Consider the following 23,382-nt stretch of genomic DNA (forward strand, 5'->3'; position numbering starts at 1 on the left):
ACCAATTTTCAAACTTAAAGTATGATTTAGCTTGTTCCCACGCACCACAGTCTAGAGCCACAGGTGAATGGTCCGAGATCAGCCTTTGTTGGATAGTTTGCTTGATGTTTCTGAACCTTATATCCCATTCTTCTGAAATGAGAAATCTATCAATTCTTGAAGCCGCTGTATGATTGTCCCCTTTGAACCAAGTATAGTTTCCTCCTTCAAGTCGAAGATCTATCAACTCCATATCTTCTATAAATCCGAAAACTCCACCATCGCTCTGGACCTCCTTGAACATTCCCGTTTTTCAGAAGGGTACCTTGTAACGTTAAAATCGCCACAAACCACCCAAGGACCTTCCATCAATCCCCTTACTGCACCAATTTCACTCCATACTTTTTTCCTTTCTATTCTACAATTTGGAGCATACACTCTTGTTATGTGACATTGAAAATTCTGTAGAAGAGCGTCAAACTTGCACGTCAAAGTGTATGCACCAGTCTGTAACACCTCCCCTTTCCATACTCTGCAATCCCATAACAACAAAATCCCCCCTCTCGTGCCGCTAGCTTCTAAACTTGCATACCTAACCCATCTACCACCCCATATTTGCCTGACTATTTCCTCGATATCCCCCTCGACTTTTGTTTCTTGCATGCAAATAATGTCTGCCCTCCAATTCTGCACTTGACTTTTTATTATCTCCCTTTTCTTCTTATCGTTTAAACCCCTTACATTCCAGGAAATTACTTTGATCATCATATAGAAATGATTGATAGATCTCTTCCCCTACTCCTTTTCCCGTCACTCTTGAATTTGACATCGAAAGAAGTTAAACCTTTTAATTCCAGTGATCCTTTGAATCTTTGTTTCTTCACCTCCAACTCTGTCTCCACCCTTCTTACCTGTCTGCAGCTGCCAATTTGCATTAACAATTCCAGTGCTTCTGCTTCATGTCCTTGGAAATCTACTCCAAACATTTTCCCCAATTTGATCATATTTTGATGGACCCATATTGTTGCATCCATGTCTTTATCCAATAATGGATTGTGTTGCTAAACTGCTAAAGGATTCACCTCCTCGATTTCCCACTCTTGAATAGAGCTAAATTGCTTTAGATGTTCCAAAGTACTTCCCACGTGATCATTCCCCTTCTTTGAGTTTATGCTTTGCTCCCCTTCCTTCTGTTCCAATCTTGCTAAATCTGCTCCACCTTCTGGCTGACTGCAACTGGTAATTGTTTCCTTTTGCATACTTTCAAGATTCACATTAAAGGTTTGATCCCCTGGAGATGACTCTTTACCCCCGAGTGAGAAGGTCCTCCCATTTCCTCGATATAAGGCTTCAGCCCAGTATCATCAGAGATCTCACACGAGAGGTCATTAAAAATGACTTGTGCAGCCATATCGGGGTCATAGGATTTCAGCTTGACTTTTGACACTTTACTGCTTTGATTCATCGAAGTTGAACCTTGTGTAAATTGTCCACTTGCCTTTCCTTTACCAGTGTTTAGCTCATACCGTGTCTTTCTTTCAGCCCAGATTGGGATGAAAAATTTGGTACCGTCTCTTACAATCCCCACCTCATTGGGAGTCTTTCTGCCATCACCAGCAATTTTGATTCTTGCCCACTTAAGATGGTTTTTGAGATCAGTTTCTTCTTCTGTAGCTAACCAACCCCCACAGAGATCTCCTATTTCTTTGAAGATCTTTTGTGACCATAGATGTAAAGGAATCCCCATGGCTCTAATCCAGCATGTTTCCTCAATTTGTGAGTTTGGAATGCAACCGGCAGTATTATTCCACCAATCCAGATGAAGCTTGAATTTTTTCCATCTCCATTCTCCTTGCATAATCTGCTCTGCCATGAATCTGTTTGAAAATTCAAAAAGAAACATGTTTTCTGTCATTTCATATATGTTTACTTCGTATGCTTTGTTTCATGAAGCACTAGCCCATCGCCTTATATCTGCTAAAGTGGGTCTCTCATTGATTTCTTTCCCTAAAGACCCGATAATGCATCTTTTTAGTAGGCCTGTGTCCTCTCCTCCAGTAGGTTCCAAAACAGAGATATCGCCATTGTTCGTGCTGACCCTTGCCTCTCGAAGAGTATTGGATTGCCATTTACTCTCCTTAACTGCTTGGGCATAAGGGAAATTGTCCACAGTGTTTCTGGGTGGTACTATGGGATTCAACTTGGTGGTTTGATATATGAATCTCTCTATCTTAGCTGCTATGTCTTTCCAGCCAGAATTCAAAGTTAACTCTGGGATTATAATCACTGTCCTCCCTTCTCTTCAGTGACAGAATACTCATATATCTTCCATGGGTGTTAAATTTCCTAATACAAAAATGTTCTGTCATTTGCTCCTTGTACTTCCATCTCTTCACTAGATTGTTTTGATCTGTCGACGCTTCTTTAAGTGCAAAGCATATCCATTCCATTGCCTTTCTACCCATGGATGATCTTCTCATCATGTTGCGGCTTCTCTCCACCCATTCAAACCAAGTGTCTTTGTTGGAGTTCCATCTAGTGATGTCAAAAGATTTGAATCCTGCGTTGGAATATATCCTGTTGTCTCCCATATTGTACAAATCAGCTGTACAGGTTATGGAATTTTAGGGGTTGTTTGGAAGTTATCACAGTGAGCTAGAAAGCTTGAAAAAAAAAAGAACAGAAACCAGAATTCTGGACAGAGAAGGATTCCCCGCCACCGGAAAAAATAAAAGTTATCGGAATTCAGAAAAAATTGTATGGATGTGCTCGGAATTTCCCAGCGAGCGTGCTGTCCAAAACGAAAATTTTGAAAAGTGGCCGGGATTGAGCTCACGCGCCGGCGCGTGGTGTTTGGCTCGCCGGAAAGTGCCACGCGTGGCGGCGCGTGAGAGGTTGTTTGACGGAGCTGTTTTCAGAGGGGTGGTCGGAATTGAGTAAACATGCTAATGGTGTTTATGGATTCTCAAGATTCCTTGTTCTCAGACTCCTCGGGGAGTGTGCCTGAGAGCTCAAGAAAGTAGAGAGAGAAATTTTTTTCAGTAGGTGGGTTAGATTTTTCAGAATCTTAATTATTCAGTCATGACCTTACACGCATCAATGGTGAATGCCAAGGCTCTTTAGTTGCAATAAATCTACAATGGATGAGTTATAGTGATATGATGGAAATGTGATGTAGTGTTTCTGAGATTATGGATTAGCATATATTTCATGTTGGGCTCTTTACACCAGCCTCCGCTGCAATCTTGCAGAAATTAGAGTCGTAATTGAGGAGTTGATACATATAGTATGGTGGTACCTTAGAAATAAAAAAGATATATATGGTATGATGGTAATTGTAATTAATTCGTGAGTAATGTTCATTCTGCAGAAACGTCCTGGCTCCCCAAAGCAGCACGAGAGGTTAAATGCAAAACCTCCACTTCCAGATAATGGGGTATCACAATTTCGGAAAGGGGCATACCACCAGTCACTTGATTTTGTGCAGTCACTGTGCGATACTTCCTATGGATTAGTAGACGTGTTCCCAGTTGAGGATCGCAAAAGTGCTCTTTGTGAGGTGGTTCTAGTTTTAACTTGCTCTATACTTTTCCTTTGGTGTGATACCTTTGTTAACAGTTTTCCCTCACTGACATTCACCTTTGTTCTTCTAGTCTCTAGCGGAGATCAATGCACATCTAGCTGATGCTCAAAACAGTGGAGGTACACGTGTATTGAAAATTTAATGCATGAATCAACTTTATGCATTTCCTTATATAGGGTACAATGAATATGTTCTGTTGTTGATTTATTCTGTCATGATCTCAGTTCTTCTTATAGACTTTTGAGAGGTTCTGGAGATGGATTTCCTCCTAAAGGCATTAAAAAAATTGAGGAATACTTCCTGCAGCTGTCTATAAGTTGCCTTTTCTTAATGCACCATCATTTCCATTTGAAAGATTAAAACTCGTTGCAAGTTTACTCTGCTACCAGAAATGAATTGAATTCAATGAGGGGTAGTTGATTCAGTTTTATATTATATCCATGTCTTTGTACTCACTAATGTTTTTGCATCCGTGAATGAGTATGTGTATCATTAGTTCTCCTTATGTAATACATACCGGGTACTCGACCTTGTATAAGACATACCGGTTGAGTATGTGTATCATTTGTTCTCTTTATGTAATAAATACCAGGTACTCGGCCTTATAAAAGAAATACCGGGTACAATTCTCGTTTCAACATCTAAACTCTTCTATACGCATTTTAAGTGATTACAGATTCCCTCAACTTAGGTAAAAATGGCAGTCTTCGTGATGTGGGTATTATGTGAATAAAAATAATGGGTTTTAACTTTTTCTTATACTAAAAATTTCACATAATCATAGATTAGTTAAGTTAAAATATTGATTCTAACAAGGATTTAATGTCAATCAGTCCAAGCTTGAAGGTCAAAAGTGGATGGTGAGGTTTAGGGTCTACCCCTTAAACAACATAGTTAAGACATGGTGGCAGGCCATAGAGCAAAGAAATTTGGGGTTGGGGATTGAACATTTGCTATATCATGTATGAGAGGTTTTCATGGTAGGAAAGTTAGCTACCTCTTTTTGGTAGTGTTCTGTCTGCATGAGCACCAAACATGGGTAGAGTGTTTACCAATCACCGTAATTGTTGACCCAATCACCGAATGACTGCGACTAACATGCTTATAGTTTTCATGATGGTAATTTTAGACATATGTAGCCTTGTTTTATATCTCCTTATGCTGGATTAAGAGTGATGTATTTTATCTGCTTTTCTGGAGGTGCTTGGACTGGGATCAATTCTGTCCCTATTTTTATATGTATGTTTTGTGTTTGCTCCCGATCACTTCCTCAAATGTGAAGTTAAGATGGTGAAACTAAGTCATTCACTAGAATTTCGAGGATTGAGAGCTTGCTTATTTGTATTTGATGCCCTTTTCCATTTCCTTTTTTTTTTGCCTCCTCTATTAGTAGAAGTTGATTTCTACGATGCTCGAGAAATCTCATTTTTGTGTTTTAAACTTGCATCGTGTCCGAGAATCATTGCTAATGTACTACTACTTCTGTTCAAAGGAAATGTGTTAAGTGTCTGAAACATCATTCTTTCCGACATAGATCACCCTTTGAACAGTCTGGAGTTCAAGGAAATGTAAGTTAAATGGTTCTAAGTAACAGAGTTAGGTACACATATGGTGAAATTGTCAAAACATGCGCAATAAGGCAGTTTGTTCATACGGAGTCACATAATAGCAATAAGCAACTACACATCTATTTTAAAATGGGTGACTTGATTAGCTTTCTGTTAAAAGATTAATTTATGTTTATTGTCTTTTTTTTGGGAGAAGGTAACATTTGTGTATATTAAAGAAGTCAGTACATAGGTTGTACTGAAAACCATAATTACAAGTGAGCAAAAGAGAGAAGAAATTGTTCTGCACTCCTAGCAAGATTCTAGAATTTCTAGGATTGATACAGTATCTTCTATGTAAACCTGTTACTCCAAAAACAAAAAAGCAGAACACTATTTAGTTTGATCTTATGCACTGAGTTGCTGCTGTTCTCAAAACATCTGGAATTTCTCTGTCCAGATTGTCCACCAGATACAAGCTGGGACAATCCTCCATCTATCTTTATCTCTTTCTCCAGCTTCATCACAACTGAAAAGAACTTCAGTAATCTTGCTAGGAATTGTCCTGGATATGCCTCTGAGATTAATAAAGATCTTCCATAACGGGTCTGTTATCTTGCAGCGTACAAATAGATGGCTATCTGTCTCAGCTTTCCCCCCACATAGGAAGCACCTTGACCAAAGTGGCATTCCTCTTCTCCTGAGATTTTCTTGAGTCAAGCAGCCTCCTTTGCTAGTAGTCAAGTAAAACAAGCCACCTTGTAGGGGATCTTTGCTTTCAAGATATGTTTCCATGGACAATTAGTAATCTGCTGATTAGGATGATTCAGAATCCTGTATGCTGTATTCACCTTATAGATACCTCTGTTGTGTCCCTGCCACCATAATGTTGTCCACCCCATTTTGTAATCCTTTGAATTCTTCCAGCTGCTTGTAAAACTCAGTCAACCTGGCCACCTCCCAGTCATTCAGCATTCTCCTAAAAATGAGATCCCAACCTTGAGGTGTCCATGCTTCAGCTACTGTCTTTTGTTGATGTTCGACCAAACCATATATATCCGGGAAAAGCACCTTTAAACAACCAGCTCCCAGCCATTTAGCGTTCCGAAAGGAAGTTTTGCTTCCATTTAGTACATTAACAGAAGAATGACTCTTCATAACAGGCCAAAGTGACCTAATGGATCTCCATAAACTACCTCCATATCCTGTGTTAACTTCCTTTGATATCCAGATTGAGTATGAAAGTTGATCAAGTATTTTGAGATGGAGGATGTATCAGTAAGTGCAGGTAAGAAAAGCAGGTAGTGAAGACATAAAACAGATAGACAAAGTCTTTGATTTGGCAGTAAGTCTTGTATATTAAGATTGTGTCATTTGATGTTGTGTGGGCTATGATGGTTTTCCTACTTTTAATTTTCAATTCCCGCGCATGCAAATTTCTGCCCAAAATATATTCCCTTTGCAACTCTTAGTTAAATCAAAATATATTTCCTTTGTAGCTTTTAGTTCAATTGTCGTCTTAATATCTTCGACATGCTACAGGAGTGTGCTTTCCAATGGGAAAGGGAATGTATCGTGTTCTTCACATACCTGAAGATGAAGCTGTTCTCTTGAATTCAAGAGAAAAAGCTCCTTATTTGATATGCGTTGAAGTTTTAAAATGTGAAAGCCCCAAGTAAGTTAAAGAAATTATGACCCAAAGACACATTTACTTTTAACAGGCTGGTTTCTGTTTACCACTGCCTCATGTTTGTTCTTTCTTTTTCACTTCCATGCAAGTACAAAAGACACATCCAATCCTCAAAAGCTCTCAAAGGGAGGGATCCCTCTGGCAAATGGAGATGTTCTATTGCCAAAACCTCCTCCTTGGGCTTACCCTCTGTGGACAGGACAAGATATGTACCACAATGGTTTTGACAGGATGTCAATGTCTGCATCTCAGGCCATAGACCAAGCAATGACTCAATTATGGGATGCCAAAGTGAAATTTGTGCGAGTGAATTTTTCGGTGGAGAAGCAATCAGAGTCTGCAATAGATCATTGCAGCCTTGGTTCTGCTTCAGAAAGTTGTAGTCAATGTAGAGAGGTCCCATCTCTTCCATTGAAGTCAGATGCTTTTGATCCAGAATGGGTACGGGTTATCTTGACTGTAGATCCTGGTGTTAGGATGGAGGATATAGTGGACCAAGATCCACCAAGAAAGAAAGAGCATCGAAGGGTTCCCAGTACAGTAGCTATCGAGGAAGTCAAGGTAATCTTCATGTCTGCTGCATATGTAAACATTCTTTTACACTCCTAAAGTGAAGTTTCTGTATGCTTATTGGATCTTCGTGAGATGCAGTACTGCCTTTTGGCTAAGATCAAGTATATGATCTTCGTGAGATGAGTGAATGTCTTCTTTCATTTGGAAAAGTATTTGTCTTTTCATCATTCTCCTGGTCTAGCCTCTATATGACCAAATATCCTTAGTATTTGTCTGTCAAGACATCAAAGATGTATGTTTAAGTCATCAGGACATTTTTGAGTTTTCTCAAATAGAGTATTAGGTGAATTCATCTTTCATTTAATTGTTTTGTCTATTGAGAGGGGAACATCCACTCCAGAATTGGGCCTCAATTTTGGTAATAGGATCATGCTGCTAAGCAGTTGCGTTTGCTTTAGAAGTCTAGGTTTAGTGCAGAAAGATAATGGATCCTACGGTGCTTGTTGGAAGTTATTAGGTATGAATGAAACATACCTCCAAAATCATTGAGCTCGGCAGTTTGATCCATTATTGCAAATTTGTGGTAGTTTTTAACTGCTTTGGTGTGAACTGAAACAGGAAGTTTTGATGAAATTGAGGAGCTTTTTGTGTTGAAAGTATTAGTTCGACATCGTCTCTTGTATGCTGTTTTTAGTGGAGAGATTAGTGTCATTGAGTGCTGGGATGAGCGGATCTTTGGTGTTGATGCACTGTTATTACTTGTCGAGCAAAATCTAGATGGTCATAATCTAATATCTGTTAGGCATCTTGTTGAGGTTCATGTGATGGTTTCCAACTCCCTCTTGGGGATTTGCTTTTGAAGGTGATTACCATTGTTTCTCTGGTATGTTCACCTTTTGGGAGAGATGGTTCTCTATCATTATCACTGCTGCATGATTTTTATTCAAGAGTCGTACTTGTTCCCTTGATACTTTTCCATACATGAAGAAATCACAAACATGGTTCTCTTTACAGTTAGCTGCATTAAAAGGAGAAGCACCTCCTGGACTCCCTTTGAAAGGGGCTGGTCAGGATTCATCTGATGCGCAACCAAAGGTATAAACGATGTTGGATGTTGTTCCTCGGCTATAGAATCTATAATTACATTTGCGTGATAATCTTATCGATAACAGGTCACAAATGGTGGTCTTCCCAAGGTTAGTGATGCACTTTCTGGAGAACTCTGGGAAGTCAAGAAGGAAAGAATACGCAAATGCTCCGTTTATGGGAAAGTACCTGGCTGGGACTTGAGATCTGTGAGTTCCACCATCTGAATATTTATATTGTCTCCTTGATATTGTCTTTGTGATTTTTGATAGATTAGTATGCCATGTATGCTTGCTTGTGTATAAAGAGAAAGGTTGGATTTGCTTCCAATGATTAGGACATGTAGTCATGTAGACATACACATACAAAACTTCTTATGAAATATATCATAAGCATATTCCTTGTAAAAAATAAACATATATTATACACGTAGTGTTGAGTCTCACTTTGGTAGTGGGATGGGGTATTGGTCTCCCTATATGGTCATGTGCAATCCTCACCTCTTGAGCTAGTGTTTAATCCAAATTGGTTTGCAAGTTGCCACAACCATTGCTCGATATTCAGCTTCTGCTCTAGATCGAGCAACCACTTTTTTTTCTTGCTTTCCCAAGACACCAAATTACCTCCTACCACAAAACAATAAACAAATGTAGACCGTCTATCAGAAGGTGAGCCAACCCAATCAACGTCTGCATCCAACAATCTGCTAATGACCTCGATCCTCAAAAAGCAATCCTTTGCATGGGGGCTGATTTTATGTATCAGAGAATACGAACAATTGCATCTTAATGAGTATTACACAGAGAGTCCATAAAGTGATTTACTACACTCACAGGAAGGACAATGTCAGGTCGAGTAACTGTGAGATAGTTCAACTTACCAACCAGCCACCTGTACCTTCCAAGATCACTAAGGGGCTCCTTTGTCATGGTAGAAAGTTTAATATCGGGTTCATAAATGTCTAGGGCATACTTACGCTATGAGATGGCAATTCCTGATTTGGACTGCCCGACCTCTATGCGTAAGAAATACTTCTATCTTCCTAGGTCCTTTTTGTGGAAATGCTGAAAGAGATGTTGCTTTCAATTTAATTATACCATCTTCATCCATCTTGTATTGTCCACGGTTCAGAGGCCCAATCCTAGGCTTTGGGGGGGGGGGGTTGTTGAGTCCCACATCAGTAGAGGGATGGGGGTATTGGTCTCCTTATGGTCTTGGGCAATCCTCACCTCTTGAGTTAGGTTTAAGGTCCATTTCTTTAGCACATAGTATGTTTTGTCTCTTTCTAGTGATTTTTTGATTGGTAAATGTAGTTCATTGATATTCAGTGACAAGTGCTGTAAGATATATACATGAGGAAGTTGCATTACTGACTGTAATGAACTGAAAAAATTAACCATGGGTCCATGGCATCTATGTCATTTGCGATAGCCAGGTTGCACCCAATAAAGAAGTGAGGATATACATCTATGCTTAATGCTAACTACAGATTCCATTTGCCTTGAAAAATCTTACGTTTCTTTCCTTCCAAGCAGTCCACCATATTACTGATCTTTCAAGTTTTCCTGTCTTTCCCAATCTTTTGAAATGCCAGCATTGTAATAGCTCCTTCGTTGTCTTTGGCATGGTCCAAATAACTCCCAGAATGTTGAAAAAGAATATCCAGATCTGGGAGGTGAAAGAGCAATGAAGAAACAAATGATTGACATCCTCATTTTGCTTCTGACAAAGGCAGCACCTGCTGTAGATGTTGATTTCCCTTTTCTAAGATTTTCATGCGTAAGGCTGGCTTCCTTGGTTACGAACCAGGGAAAACGTTCAATTTCCAGTGGTGCTTTGTTTCTCCTGATGCATTTCCAAGTCCAGTTATGAGCAACAGTGGGCCTTAGCTGCTCGTAGCTAGATTTGACAGTAAGCATTCCTTTAGCATTGCATTTCCACTGTATAATATCTGTCCTGCAAAGTGAGAGAGGGGTCTTGTGAGGTCTGAGAAGCAATGAACATAAGCTGTCCATTTCTCAGTCATTGATATTGTGCCTAGTCATTATCAATTTCGTGCCACATTGTATAAAGTTGGGTACTGATCCTTTAGGGGTGACTGGTCGAGCCAAATATCTAGCCAGAATCTCGTTTTCCTGCCATCTCCCAAAACTACTGAGGTCTTGGTTTGGAAACAGTCCCAGAGTGTGCTCATATGTCTCCAGAAGCACATGTATTAGGAATTGTGGTTGTTTCATAATCGAAGGGTTGAGAAGCCCATATTTGGTTACAGTAACCTTCGTCCATAAATCCCCTAAAGGTGCCTCCTCACTGTTAAATCTCCAAAGCCATTTATGCTGCAAACTGTATTTTGAGCTCTCAAGTCTTTGATACCCAGACCTCCTCGTCTGAGTGGAGACAGTTTCCCGTTATACCAAATTAAATGTCTTGTTCTCTGTTTCCTTGCCATAAGAAATCTCTTCGTAATTTATCCATCCTTTTTGCCACCCGAATTGACAGAGGGAACAAAGGCATGGTATTTTTTTTGGGGGGGGGGGTGGTGGTTAAGGAATCTAACAGACTGTTGATTAGTACTAACCTACCCCCAGGGGATAGTTTTTTTTGTATAACAAGGAAGTCCAGTAATGTCTTAGCCTTGCTCTTTTGTTTTTGGTGCCCTGCATAAATCATGAAATCTGAAGCAACATGTTACTCAAGTTTGTCCGAAACTTCTTATGCTCTTTGAGTCTATAATTCTGTAAAGTCAGGTTTCCTAGTACGTACCTTGGGCTTTCACTCAGGAGTAGGGGAGGGAACCCGTGGGATTAGGTTGAACTCTCTAGTCAAACTCCGTTGAGAACCTCAAAATGTTCAAGCATTCTGCCACTAGTTTTTTGGATTCCCATATGTCCTTTATCTCTTTGAGTTTTTTCATTCCTTTTGTCACCAGAAACAATAGGGATAAAGTGGGACTTAATTAAGTTGATAATTGATTATTTAAAGCACTTTCACGATTATAAAAAGTTGTCTCCATTATCTTTTGCTGCTTCTTTTTTATTCTATATTTTTGGGGATACACAATTGTTTCTCATTATATTTTTCGAATACAGTTGTTTCCCAATATCAAATTATGTTTTTCTCTGAAGTAGCAGCTGACGTGCTTAAATTCTGGTTTCATTTAGTTCATTGTCAAGAGTGGTGATGACTGCAGACAGGAGCATCTTGCTGTACAACTTATCTCCCACTTCTACGGTAGGTATCTTGGATTCAAGATCCTCCATTTTTGTAATTTTTTGTTTCCGTTGTAGGTTATCTGTTTTTATTTTATTTTATTTTGGGGTACCCTTTTTAGATAGCTTTGACTTCTTTTCTTCAATTTTTCGTCTGAATGAACCCAATGTAACTTTTGGCAGAAGGGGAAATTTAAGGAGTGAGGATCTACTATATGACTAGGAGAGGGGAGCGCTCATTATAAATGTTCCCCGAGTTATTACTAAGTTATTGAATTGAATTTACTAGAGGTCTAGAACTCTTCCCCTGTACATGAACAGTTATAGATGAGAAAGCAGATGGGCCCAGTTGTCATGTAACTCATTTCTGCTTTATTAGTTTTTGTATTTGTTTTTTCATGCTACAGCACTTGAATAGGGTCTTCAACTTGATTCTGTTCAAAAAGTGAATTGTGAATTGTTTTTGGATGCAGAATTATTTTTGTAGCAAAATTTCTTGGATTTTTACTCTGAAATATATTCAACACTAAGACCTTAAAGTTAAAAGGTAAAATTTTGATGCAGGAAATTTCCAAAAAACAAATAAATAAGCAATTTGGAAATAATAACATTCAGGGATATTTAGGCAAAGTTCTGACATATGGTCAGGAAACAAATGTAGAACAGCGCAAAGTAAATATACTAATCTAGTAATAAATAGAACTAATTCGTAAAAGAAACCATAAGAAAGGAAATAATTTAAGAAATTTGATGAGTACAAACTTTGCCTAGAGAAAAGACTGATGAATTCAAGAATTTAAATCTTGCATATTACACATATATTGTACTATGTGATGAAAGTTCTAAAATATTTGGTTAGCAAAGCCATATGTCCGAGTAACATTTGTTTTTACGTTGTCCTTAAGCAAGAGGAGGTTAGGCTATCTGAGGACTTATTCAGTTAACGATCTTCTATCATTGAGGTTTTCTCCATTTTTCTTTAAGTAACGTGAGAATGTGCACTCAAGGGTGTACCTTAGCTGTAATTGAGGTGGGCAAAAACAATCAAAGGCCAGGTTTCAAATCCCAACAGAGAAAAAGATGTTAGGCAATTTCTTTCAATCTGCCTAAGCCTTGTGAGCAAAGTTACCTTGTACTTGTTTTGGTGGGCGGTAGTGGATGCCCGTGTGGAATAGTTGAGGTGTGCGCATGTTGGACCGAGCACCACCATTATAATTAGCCTATTTTTTAGCGGATATTCAACCTTGCTTTTAGGCCTCACAGTTTAAGTTGGGGTTTGTGTTGGAAGGTTGATTCAGCAGGGATATATATTTTACTTATAGGTATCAGTCACATAGTTTATTTACTTGTCTGATGTTGACCAATAGGCTTTATGATATCCTACAAGTCGATCTTCACCAAGACTTTGGACTTGCATTTATTTTTCTTGAGCTCTTTTATTGGGTAATGAGACACACAGTCCTCTTATGTGAACTCCTGTCTTAGTGAAGGCTGTCTTTCCACAAGCAATTTAGAACTCTTGATATTCTGGTAAATATCATATTTAATTCACATTAAACTGATGCTTCACAAAGTTTTATAAAACAATGAATAGTATTAATGAATGAAATTCAGAAAATGATTTTTGGTAATATTTGGTAAAAATTCTTTGGTTTCACATTATGTGTCAGTTACCTTATTTGTTATCGAAGTTATTTGTTCAGTATTTTACATCTTTACTAGCTCACAAGAAGGCTTCTGTTCCTTCCCAATATACTTTCAAAAGTTAATAGGAGTAGTACTTTCTGCCGAAAGAGTGATCTCATTTTATGTTTTTCGTCGTCCTGCAATTGTTAGGTTTATAGCTAGGCTTTCATTCCTAGATACGCCAATGTCAGTGGAGATTCATGTTGTTGCTGTTGACCTTTAATATTGTTTTATGCTCTCAAGGATTACGTGCTCATATTGTTTGAGTATTTTGAAATGGTAGATATCTTCCAGGAAGCTGGTCTGCCGCTTTGGTTGCGTCCTTATGAAGTCTTAGTTACATCCTCTTACACTGCACTAATTGAAACAATTCCAGATACGGTAACTTATGTTAGCTTTTTCTTGATAACCTGAGCATTCTTTATTTTGCTGCGGATATTCTTGATAGCAGTTTTGATCATTGTTTTGCAGGCCTCAATTCATTCTATTAAAAGTAGATTTCCTGACATCACAAGTCTACATGACTTTTATGTTGCCAAGTATCAGGAGAATTCTCCAACTTTTAAGCTCGCCCAGGTAAAAATCGTGATGAAAAAAGTTTGTAGCCTTTGTGCTTTACTACTGTCTCTTTTGAATTTCTCAAGGGTGCCTTCAATTTATCCTTTCCCCGTCTTTATCGGATGTAAATGTACTAAAGCAATCCACAACGTGTTTATATTCTATGTTTGAACTTTTAGATAACTATCTTCCTTGTCCAATCAAAGCATGATTAGAGCTTGTTAGAAGCGTTACTGAACCAAGGCAAGAGGAAAAAGTATGATACAAAGGTTCTACAATATTCCAAGATGAAAGTATGATAAAAACTGCTAACTAAGTGATGTGGAAATGAATAGTGCTCATGGGGATACTCAAGCCGAAGGCTATTAGAAGATGGTAAAAAGAAAATTGAGTGTTTTCCCCACTATACACTAACCTTTGCATTTGTCCAAAATTTCCACTCTGATGAGTATTGTGCCTCGTCATTTTGGAGAAAAAGGAATCCTAATATTCCTTTTTTATGCCTCTTTCTTGCTCTTTTCCACTTATATCTTCTTCTCCTTTATCAATTCAACACTTTCTCCAACTTGTCCCCCCTCCTTCTCTGACAGTCCTTTTACACTCCGCCCTTCAATTTCTACCACTTTCCTCTACCATCAATATTATATTGCCCTCGCTGCAGACCTTTGCATTGGACCTCTCCTCCTTCCCCTACCCTGCCTCGTCATCCCCCTCATCTAGGACTGGTCAAGTAGTGCTAGATGCATCCGATATTGCAATTTCTTGTTGCCAAGGGGATAGTTGAGTGGTTGAAGCAAGGAGTAACAATGTGGAGGTCACAGATTTGAATTCCAACTAAATCACTCAGTATGACATCATCTGCTCCAGCCTTGTGCTGATTTTTCATTGTAGGTTGTCTGGTGGATTAGTTGAGGTGTGCACAAGTTGGCTTGAGCAGCAACACGATCATTAAAAAGTACTATTAGCAAGTTATTGTATTTTAAGATTCGTCAACAAAATATTCTTACAGTTCATTTAATACCCTATTGGGTTCAGCAGCTGTACTCTGAGTAGCTCTCCAACTTATTCATAGACCTTTCACCATGCAAATCCTGCACTTCACTCTATGCAGAGTTCAGAGTTATTTGTCATTTCTATTATCCCCAGTCACATGCCACCTAACCCTGTACCTATTATGTCACGTTTCCATTCAAGTTGAACATACTGTGAGCAAACATTTCTGTTTTTTTCCCCTCTTTTTCGGGGTTTAGTTTCCTCCAGAGGATCCTTCATGTTAGGGGCTTGAAAATGTTGAAAGGTTTAAATGCTGTAAAATGAGTATTAAGAGGTAGAGTCCAAGTGTTAACTAAACGTGATAAGCATTATGAAACGAGGGATCATTGGCTGAGTGAAGCGAACGACTTCGGAAAAGTCTGCATAGCGAACGAATCGAACATTAATACATCTTTTTTCCTTCTTCTCTGGTGCGCAATACTCTGCTTTTACTGGTTTTATTTACCTGTTTCTCTCGTGTTTCTTTTATGTTCATTTTTTTTTCCACTCACACCATGCTTATCTTTGAACACTCCTGATATATTGTTCAAAACATTTTGTTATGGTGGAGAGATGAAAAGACCAATCTAGCTTCCTCATTCTATTGATTTCTCATAAAGAAAGGGAAGAAATATTTTGTCACTCGATGTTGGACTTCCACAGTGGTAGTAATTGTTCCTGCTGTTAGAGAAATTGCTTGTTTGTTGCTTGAGGCCTGGGTGTGAGGCAAAAGAACTAATAACTTTTTTTTGGTAAAAATGTGATTACCACGCCTGGGTAATTGAATATCATGATTTTTAATTCTATTTTACTTTTGTTTCTTCATGGTGCCTGTTATCTTTTGTGCGAGTCCTCTTCTACCACTATTCTGCTTTTGGACTTTTCTCTTATGTCACTTTTTTACTTTCTTGCTATTAACAAAAAAAATTATTTATTTTCGTGTTTGTTCTCTATCTCGTTTTTATTTTGCAATTCTTGGTTTATAGACTCATTGTTAGGAAAATAATAAATGATTCTTGCAACTAAAGCTAGACCTTAGTACAATCCTAAAGCAGTTATTCCTTGTTCCATCGAATGTATCTTCCAGTGATCCTGTTGGGTTTATTGAACTTACAGTTTAATGATATTCATTTTGGGTTGGGTGTGATGTAGTCATTGTCGAATATTGGATAACGAATGTAATGATGTTTGTTACACTTTTAATGTTTGTAATCTTTGTATTTGAAAATTATGCACGTTACTTCAAAGAAGTACTCCCTCCGGTCCAATTTAATTGATTTTTTGGTTGTTTTCACATATATTAAGAAATTCACCTTTTAACATTAATTAACAATGAAATTGACCATATTAACCTTAATTTGTTCATTGGAAATACAAGGGCAACTTTGGAAAAAATAAGTTAATTCCTTCTTGATAGCTGAAAAAATCAAATATTGTGGACCACTATAAAAAGGCCAAAAAATCAATTAAAGTGGACCAGAGGGAGTATGTGCTTCATTTCTCGTTTCTCGTTCGCCTGGAGGCTTATTGCTTTTTTGCTACTCGCTTTAAAAATACTGGAATGCAAGAACTGTTGTAGTTTGGGGGACTCCTGTGCACTTCACTTTGGACTGTCGTAGTTTGGGGGACTCCTGTGCACTTCACCTTGGAACATAATAGAAGTGCGAATATTATGAGGGTGATGGTCCTTGTTGATTATGTTTTCATTTATGTTTATTGTTTCTGAACTGTTGTTTCGCGTAACAAGTGCGAAAGAAAAGTTTTATGGGTACGTCCAGCAGACTAGTGAACTTTACGAGTCTTTTGAAGATCGATGCTCGAGAAGCTATGAAATGAAGTTTTGCAATGAGGAATTTGTCTAAATTCCATATTTAACAAGTAGTATTTTGTTCGGAGAACCTCAAAGAAAATATGCTGTATATGTCTCCATTGTTAAGTTCAAGAAACGGGAATGAATAAAAGAAGACGGAAACTCTTGTCAGATATATCAGAAGGCTGAACTGTGTGCTCTAGTCAATGACTGGAACAGGTTTACTAAATTAAGTTGTATCTTCGTTATCAAGCCTTTCCTTTTCTGAGGGCTTTTCTCTTGGGAAATAGTTTGGATGATAAGTTGTGCTTCCTAATAGTTTTTTACCTGCTTCATTATGTAATTCTTGCTGTATAGTTAAGGATCTCTCTCTTATGTTTTGCTGAGTCGCATTTCTATTTCCTTTACATGATTTTACTTGGGCTTGGGACTTGTAAAATAAAAAGACTCCTTATTTTTATCCATCTTTATTTCTTTTACATGCAGAGAAATTTTGTCGAAAGCATGGCTGGGTATTCTCTGGTTTGCTACCTTTTGCAGGTGAACTGGATGACTTCTCTCTGTATAACTTTGCGTTTTTCTTTGTTTAATCTGATGATTGCAAGAAGAAGCATAAGACACCGATCATATATTTCTGTTGTCAGCAGATGCTTCTATCTCTAATATTTCTGTTGTCAGTAGATGCTTCTATCTCTAATATGTATCACTGAGATAGTTCCATTTTACATGGGCTGCATGCTAGCCATATCTTTTGAGTATTTAATGCAAATCTTTATTCTCTTTGTGTGCCCCTGTACCCATAAAAATTGGAAAAAGAGAGATGAAAGTTGGAAAAAAGTGTGTGGGAAAAAAAAAGTCTAAATGTAAATGCTGACACAATGTCTCTAAAAATGATTAGACTGCATATCCTACATGAACTTAAATTGTAACAATTGGGATATCTGGGCTTACTACAATTAGAAAAAGTCAAGCATGTTTTTTTATGACATTTGCTCTTGATAATAGACATAAAGAAATGTGATAGTTGTCTATCACCTTTTTTTGGATAAAGTGACAATTGTTTTGATCAAACAGTAACTCTTGGTATACTATTGGTAAACAAAAGTTGAGAACCTATACAAAAATATGATGTTCTACATAAAGTCAGAAAGTACCAGACATCTACGCTAACAGGGACTCCGTGGGTGCACTGAATTTACGAAGAAACATAAGCTTCCTCTCATCTATACAACAGTGCCACTCCCCTTCCCTAGGCTGTCCAGTTTTTTTTTCCTCTACAGTACCACATTAGTGCAAGGAGTTGCATTCCGTTCTCTGCATCCTCTTTGCCCTCTCTTGAAGGCCTAGCAACAACATATCTTTGATGGTGGCCGGCATTGAGCAATGTATACTAAACAGGTTCAGTATGGTCCACCATACGATGGCTGTCACTGTCCGTAACTTCCATATGGAATTTAATGTGAGAGAAAATTGAAACTGCTGATCGGAAAATAAAATTTGCATAGAATGCAAGAAATCCTTAGAGCTGGAATGGAAGAGCTAGAACACAGTCAAATAGCGGAAGATGGAGAAGCAGGGATATTATGGCCTTGCAGACCCTGAACCGATTAGGTTTCTTCATAACGGTAGATAAAGTGGTGCCGTTGTTATTCAAAGAGGATAAAGAATATGACATGCCGCGGTGTGTTGTATGTGGGTGTATGACCCAAAAGTTGGTTTTCCTGTTTTCCAAGGAAAATTCTTCATGACTTCCCTTTCTAGTTCAAATTCAATAACTCAAATAATTGTGATTTATGACAATCATAATGGTTGTATGGTATTGGTTGGTCATTTGAAAAGAAAGGAATCTCAGACGTTTCGGAGGCAAAAGGAAGAGTTCACAAACTGAAGTTCAATTTCTTTTCCCTCTTAGCTTTTGGTGCAATATGCAGATTGTATATGGTGTGGATAGCTCTTAGATTTCCTCAGTTACCTCTCACATTAGACTAGTAGGAACTGATTTTTTGTAAGGTTCGTGGATATGAAAATAGATAAACTTGTAAGGATATCATGATGTAACGCACAACAGAATCTTTGTGCTCCTTTTGTTTCAATAAGATGTTCACTTACCTATCAAGAAAAATAATGGTTGTATGCTATTTAAGGTGTAACATAGCACGAGTGTGTGTAGTGAGTTATTTCGTACTCGCGTTTGGCACGCTTAAAGTCACTTGTCTTTCACCGTTAAAATGTCTGTTGTGCCAATGGTTTAGGAAATGTGCATGATTAAAGTCTGTTCTTGTTTCCTTATTTTTCTTTGATTTTTCTTAGGGTGTGTTTGTTATGGAGGAAAATGAGTAGTTTTATCACTTGTTTTCCCATGTTTGGTTGGTGAATGGAAAACTTTTTCCGGAAAATACTTTTTAGTGTTTGGTTAGGTTAGTGAGTAGAATTTTTTTTTTGTAAAATATATAAGTTAGGCAAACGCTATGGGATGGGGATGGGGTTGAGGTGTGGGGGTGAGTTGGTAGGGGTTAGTGGGCATGTAGAATAGGATGGGAAAGGTTGAAAAAGAATTTTGGAAAATGTTTTCCCTCCTAATTGGAGGAAAATGAATTCATGAGAAAAATATTTTTTTAAAACATTTAAGCCAACCAAACATGGAAAATATTTTTCTGAAAAACATTTTTCTTCATACCAAACACACCCTTAATGTGGATACTATGAATGTCTTCATTATTAGCTTTGCTAGTACAGTAGGTATCGCAATGATTACCAGCCGTTCTGCTTCTGTTGCTAGATAAAGGATCGACACAACGGAAATCTTCTATTGGATGAAGAAGGACATATCATACACATCGACTTTGGTTTCATGCTATCTAATTCACCTGGTGGCGTAAATTTCGAAAGTGCACCATTTAAATTAACCCGCGAACTCCTTGAGGTATATGCTACTGAAGAATCTCGTGTCTTAACTTTTTATTTCTACCCTTGTTATTTTATATTCTGAAGGTGTTGATACAGTTTCTGAACATATATTTTTGGTTGATTTGTGCTAGATCATGGATTCTGATGCTGAAGGAGTTCCAAGCGAGTTCTTTGATTATTTCAAAGTAATATATTGTTCACTGAGATTTTATTTTGTATTTGGACTTCTTTTTCTATTCTTTGTGCTTTATGCTTTTTTATTTCCTGCCTTCAGGTTCTATGCATCCAAGGGTTTCTCACATGTCGGAAGCACGCAGAGCGTATAATTCTTCTTGTTGAGATGCTACAGGTAGCCGCTCATATACAGTTTCAGCTGCTAATTTTCATACATGTTTAAAATTATATGTAAAATCTTTGTTTCTCATGTGTGGAATTTTCCAACATAGGGCGGAATGGGGACTGGGGGGCATTTTCTAGAGCTAGGAAAGAATTTCGGGAAATGTCATGTAGTTCTAACGCTGCTAGAGCTTCCCATTTTTCAGTATCTTAGACATTCAGATGTGGCAGGTTGAGCCTTTACCAAGGAATGACTATTTCTCCAACTTTATTCTTTTTAATCTTTTTTTTTTTTATTAAGTAAAGATTTTATTATAACTGGTACCAAGATGGTACATAGAAAAAGTACAAGACCAGACTACACCTCTTACTTAATTCATACTACATATTTTCTCCTAATAAGTGCAAAAAATCCAAATACTGGTCCATCTCATCTAACTATAAAACCAGAAATACAAATTTTTAATGCATTTGTTTTTTACTCTGGTAATATGCAGCCTCTTCCCCTCAAATCTCCTAATAAGTGCAAAAAATCCAAATACTGGTCCATCTCATCTAACTATAAAACCAGAAATACAAATTTTTAATGCATTTGTTTTTTACTCTGGTAATATGCAGCCTCTTCCCCTCAAATCTTGCTTTATTTCGCTCCAGGCATAATGTCCACATTATGCAGTTGGGAATAGTTTTCCATATTAGCTTTAAGCTCCTTTTCACTCTCTGGGATTGCCACACTTCCATATTAACTTTTTTTTTTTTTGATGACCGAGAAATCAGTCTGGGGCCGATCCTTTGGACCAACCGCAGCCTTCGAAACTCGGTGGATAATGGGCCCGCCCCTCTACCCTTCTCCACTTAAATACCAGGCTTTGCTTTGCATGGTGTGAGGGCTTGAACTTGTGACCTAAGACACAAATATGGGGGCCACTTCCATATTAACTTTATTCCTTTTAATCTCTACAATACCATCGAAGATGCAGTATAAAATATGGTAATGCTAGTTGATATCCGAAATTTAATATATTTCTTTGACTTGCCACATAAATCAAGAGAATATCTGAAGATGTTAGTGTTTAGTATCAAAGAACCATGTGTTTGGAGCATCACTTTTCTTCTTCTTAATTAAGATTTTATAACTGTGAGAAACAGAATCGAGAAGCCAAAAATATAGCCTTGTATTTATTCAACATGTCTGCCATTTGTGTGTCACAAATTGGCAGGAGAGGAGGAAAAGTTAATCTCACATTCATATAGTATATTGTATTCATAGAGAAAATTTAATACAGTTATAGTTCGTTTATTGGGAAAAGCGTTTTGAGACTTCCAAAGATTAAAAATAGTCTACAACAAAGAAATTATTTTTTCGCTAAAAGAGAGTGATTGCGATATACTAGGCGAGGAAGGAGGATCTCCCCATGGTATTCATTAGCTTAGAGAAAGCATATGATAGAGTGTGCCCTTCTGGTGCACCCATGATACTCCTTTTTATATGGAGGATTGGGTGTCATTCGTGGAAAACCAGTCTTTTAGGTTTTCTACTTTTTTTGGTATACCTCTTGTATAAGGGCGCTTATTTTGCGCTCACATGAATAAAACTTATTGCTTTATCAAAAGAAGTCTCTCTAGCCGAGGGTCTATCGGAAACAACCTCTCTGCCCTTCCCATGGTGGGGGTAAGGTCTGCGTACACTTTACCCTTCCCAGACCCCACTTGTGGGAACTCACTGGGTTTGTTGTTGTTGAACTTTATCAAAAGAAGTGCGGAGAAAAATGTCCTTTCATGGTGCTTGAAAAGGAAGGAATTCAAAGAAGTATCATATAGGATATGTATGAGGGATTAGTGACAAGTGTGACGACAGGAGGAGATTTAAAGGCGGTTCCTATAACCATTTCTTTAGATCAAGGATCTACCTAAACCTCTGCTTGTTTGTTTTGGCTATGAATGAGCTAACTATTGTATCACTGATTGAGTTACTAAGCATACTTGTTCAGTCAAACAAGTTTTCGTCGTTATGGAATTGATACATTAATCTCCTTGGGATAACACAGAATTTGTTTTCCCTCTATCTTCATATCAGGATTCTGGTTATCCTTGTTTCAAGGGTGGTCCCCGAACAATTCAGAACCTAAGAAAGAGATTTCATCTTAGTTTAACAGAAGAGGTTTGTTACTGGTACATAACTTCATTAGTTTTTTTAATTTTTATCATCCAAATGGTCATGATGCCCTCTTTGTTTTTGCCAGCAATGTGTTTCCTTGGTACTTTCTTTGATTAGCAGTAGCTTGGATGCATGGCGTACTCGCCAATATGATTATTATCAGAGGGTCTTAAATGGGATATTATGAGGTCAAATTGAGTTATCCACCACGAAAGGTGACGATATGTGTGAAGAGATAGTATCACTAACTTGTTTGCTAAGAGGTGCTTGGTTGGGAAAGAGCAATTCTCTGATGCAGTCGGAAATTAAAGGATTGCTGTCTTGCCATTTGCCTCTCTTCTGAGGAATTTGTAATTGTACCTCCGGATGTTGTATGAAATGTACCAGATGCAAGCTCTCCAAGAGTTTTAATTTCTAGTTTCACTCAATTTTCAAGATTATTGGACAAAGGCAAGGGTGTCTCAAGAATCGAGATTTTGTCAAGTATACCCATCTGTGGGTACATACTGTACAGAGCTGTGTACGAGATGCGACAGAGGTGGCTAGCTGACAGAACGCCGGATAAAGCTGTTGGGATTGTTTGAATTTCATGAGTTTGCTGATAGGTTGTGGTGCAGCATGAAATTTGGTTTGTACAATAGCTTCTTTGCTTTCGATTTTGGTTTTCATTCTTTTTTTCTTTTTCTTTTGGCAAAAAGCATTACCTAGATAGCAGCATAGGGAAATCGCAGCCTCTGCTATTTCTTGATTTTCAGTCTTTGATTCTTTCTGTGAAGCAGCAGAGTTGTATTGTATCATATCTTTTGTTGACCACAGCTCTTCATAGTGAAATTTATAACCCCTTTTGTGTTTACAGTATTTTATTTTCATTCTCCAGTTCAAGAACTTATAAAATTTCTCTTCTAACATCTTCTCATAGCTTAAGGCGTTGGTTTGGTTTGCAGATTGGATATAAGGTTTTACCTGATTCAATCGAGGATTGTAATACTTCAACATTATTTTGGTTTCGAGTGCTAGTGTTGAGGTTTAGAAGAACTATAATACCAGGGCATCATGCAAGAGTTCGGTTGAGTTTTAGTCCTTGGTTTGCTTCATGAAAAATGGAATATGTGAAAAATTTGAATCCATGTGTCGACATCTGTCCAGCCGCTTTTATTTTGTTTTTCACATCTTTTATTTTATTAGAAAATAGAAGATATAAGTATGAAGTAAAATTCTTGCATGATGATCTATAAAACGCTCAACCACTGGGAATAGACTAAAATAATGGAATTTAAATCTTAGTGAG

General features: G+C 37.8%; 1 protein-coding gene across 3 annotated transcripts in view; it reads left to right on the plus strand.

Annotated features, from left to right (window-relative positions):
- The window catches only part of LOC104247961 (phosphatidylinositol 4-kinase beta 1), a 37,890-nt gene extending 14,943 nt beyond the window's left edge, over positions 1-22,947 (plus strand). Inside the window, exons 2-16 of one of the 3 annotated variants that reach the window (XM_070174722.1) lie at positions 3,350-3,538; positions 3,633-3,681; positions 6,652-6,784; positions 6,889-7,360; positions 8,327-8,407; positions 8,485-8,607; positions 11,560-11,629; positions 13,577-13,674; positions 13,765-13,869; positions 17,180-17,233; positions 19,473-19,616; positions 19,732-19,785; positions 19,875-19,949; positions 22,014-22,097; positions 22,180-22,947. In XM_070174722.1, coding sequence (XP_070030823.1) covers positions 3,350-3,538; positions 3,633-3,681; positions 6,652-6,784; positions 6,889-7,360; positions 8,327-8,407; positions 8,485-8,607; positions 11,560-11,629; positions 13,577-13,674; positions 13,765-13,869; positions 17,180-17,233; positions 19,473-19,616; positions 19,732-19,785; positions 19,875-19,949; positions 22,014-22,097; positions 22,180-22,281 — 1,833 coding nt within the window. In that variant the 3' untranslated portion in view covers positions 22,282-22,947. Of the gene's footprint in view, positions 1-3,349; positions 3,539-3,632; positions 3,682-6,651; positions 6,785-6,888; positions 7,361-8,326; positions 8,408-8,484; positions 8,608-10,042; positions 10,304-11,559; positions 11,630-13,576; positions 13,675-13,764; positions 13,870-17,179; positions 17,234-19,472; positions 19,617-19,731; positions 19,786-19,874; positions 19,950-22,013; positions 22,098-22,179 lie in introns of those variants that run through there. The other 2 variants (XM_070174724.1, XM_070174723.1) reach the window with 2 other exon arrangements.
- Positions 22,948-23,382: the final 435 nt, after the last annotated feature.

The sequence above is a fragment of the Nicotiana sylvestris genome, chromosome 5 (genome assembly GCF_000393655.2).
Source record: "Nicotiana sylvestris chromosome 5, ASM39365v2, whole genome shotgun sequence".
Taxonomy (NCBI): Eukaryota; Viridiplantae; Streptophyta; class Magnoliopsida; order Solanales; family Solanaceae; genus Nicotiana; species Nicotiana sylvestris.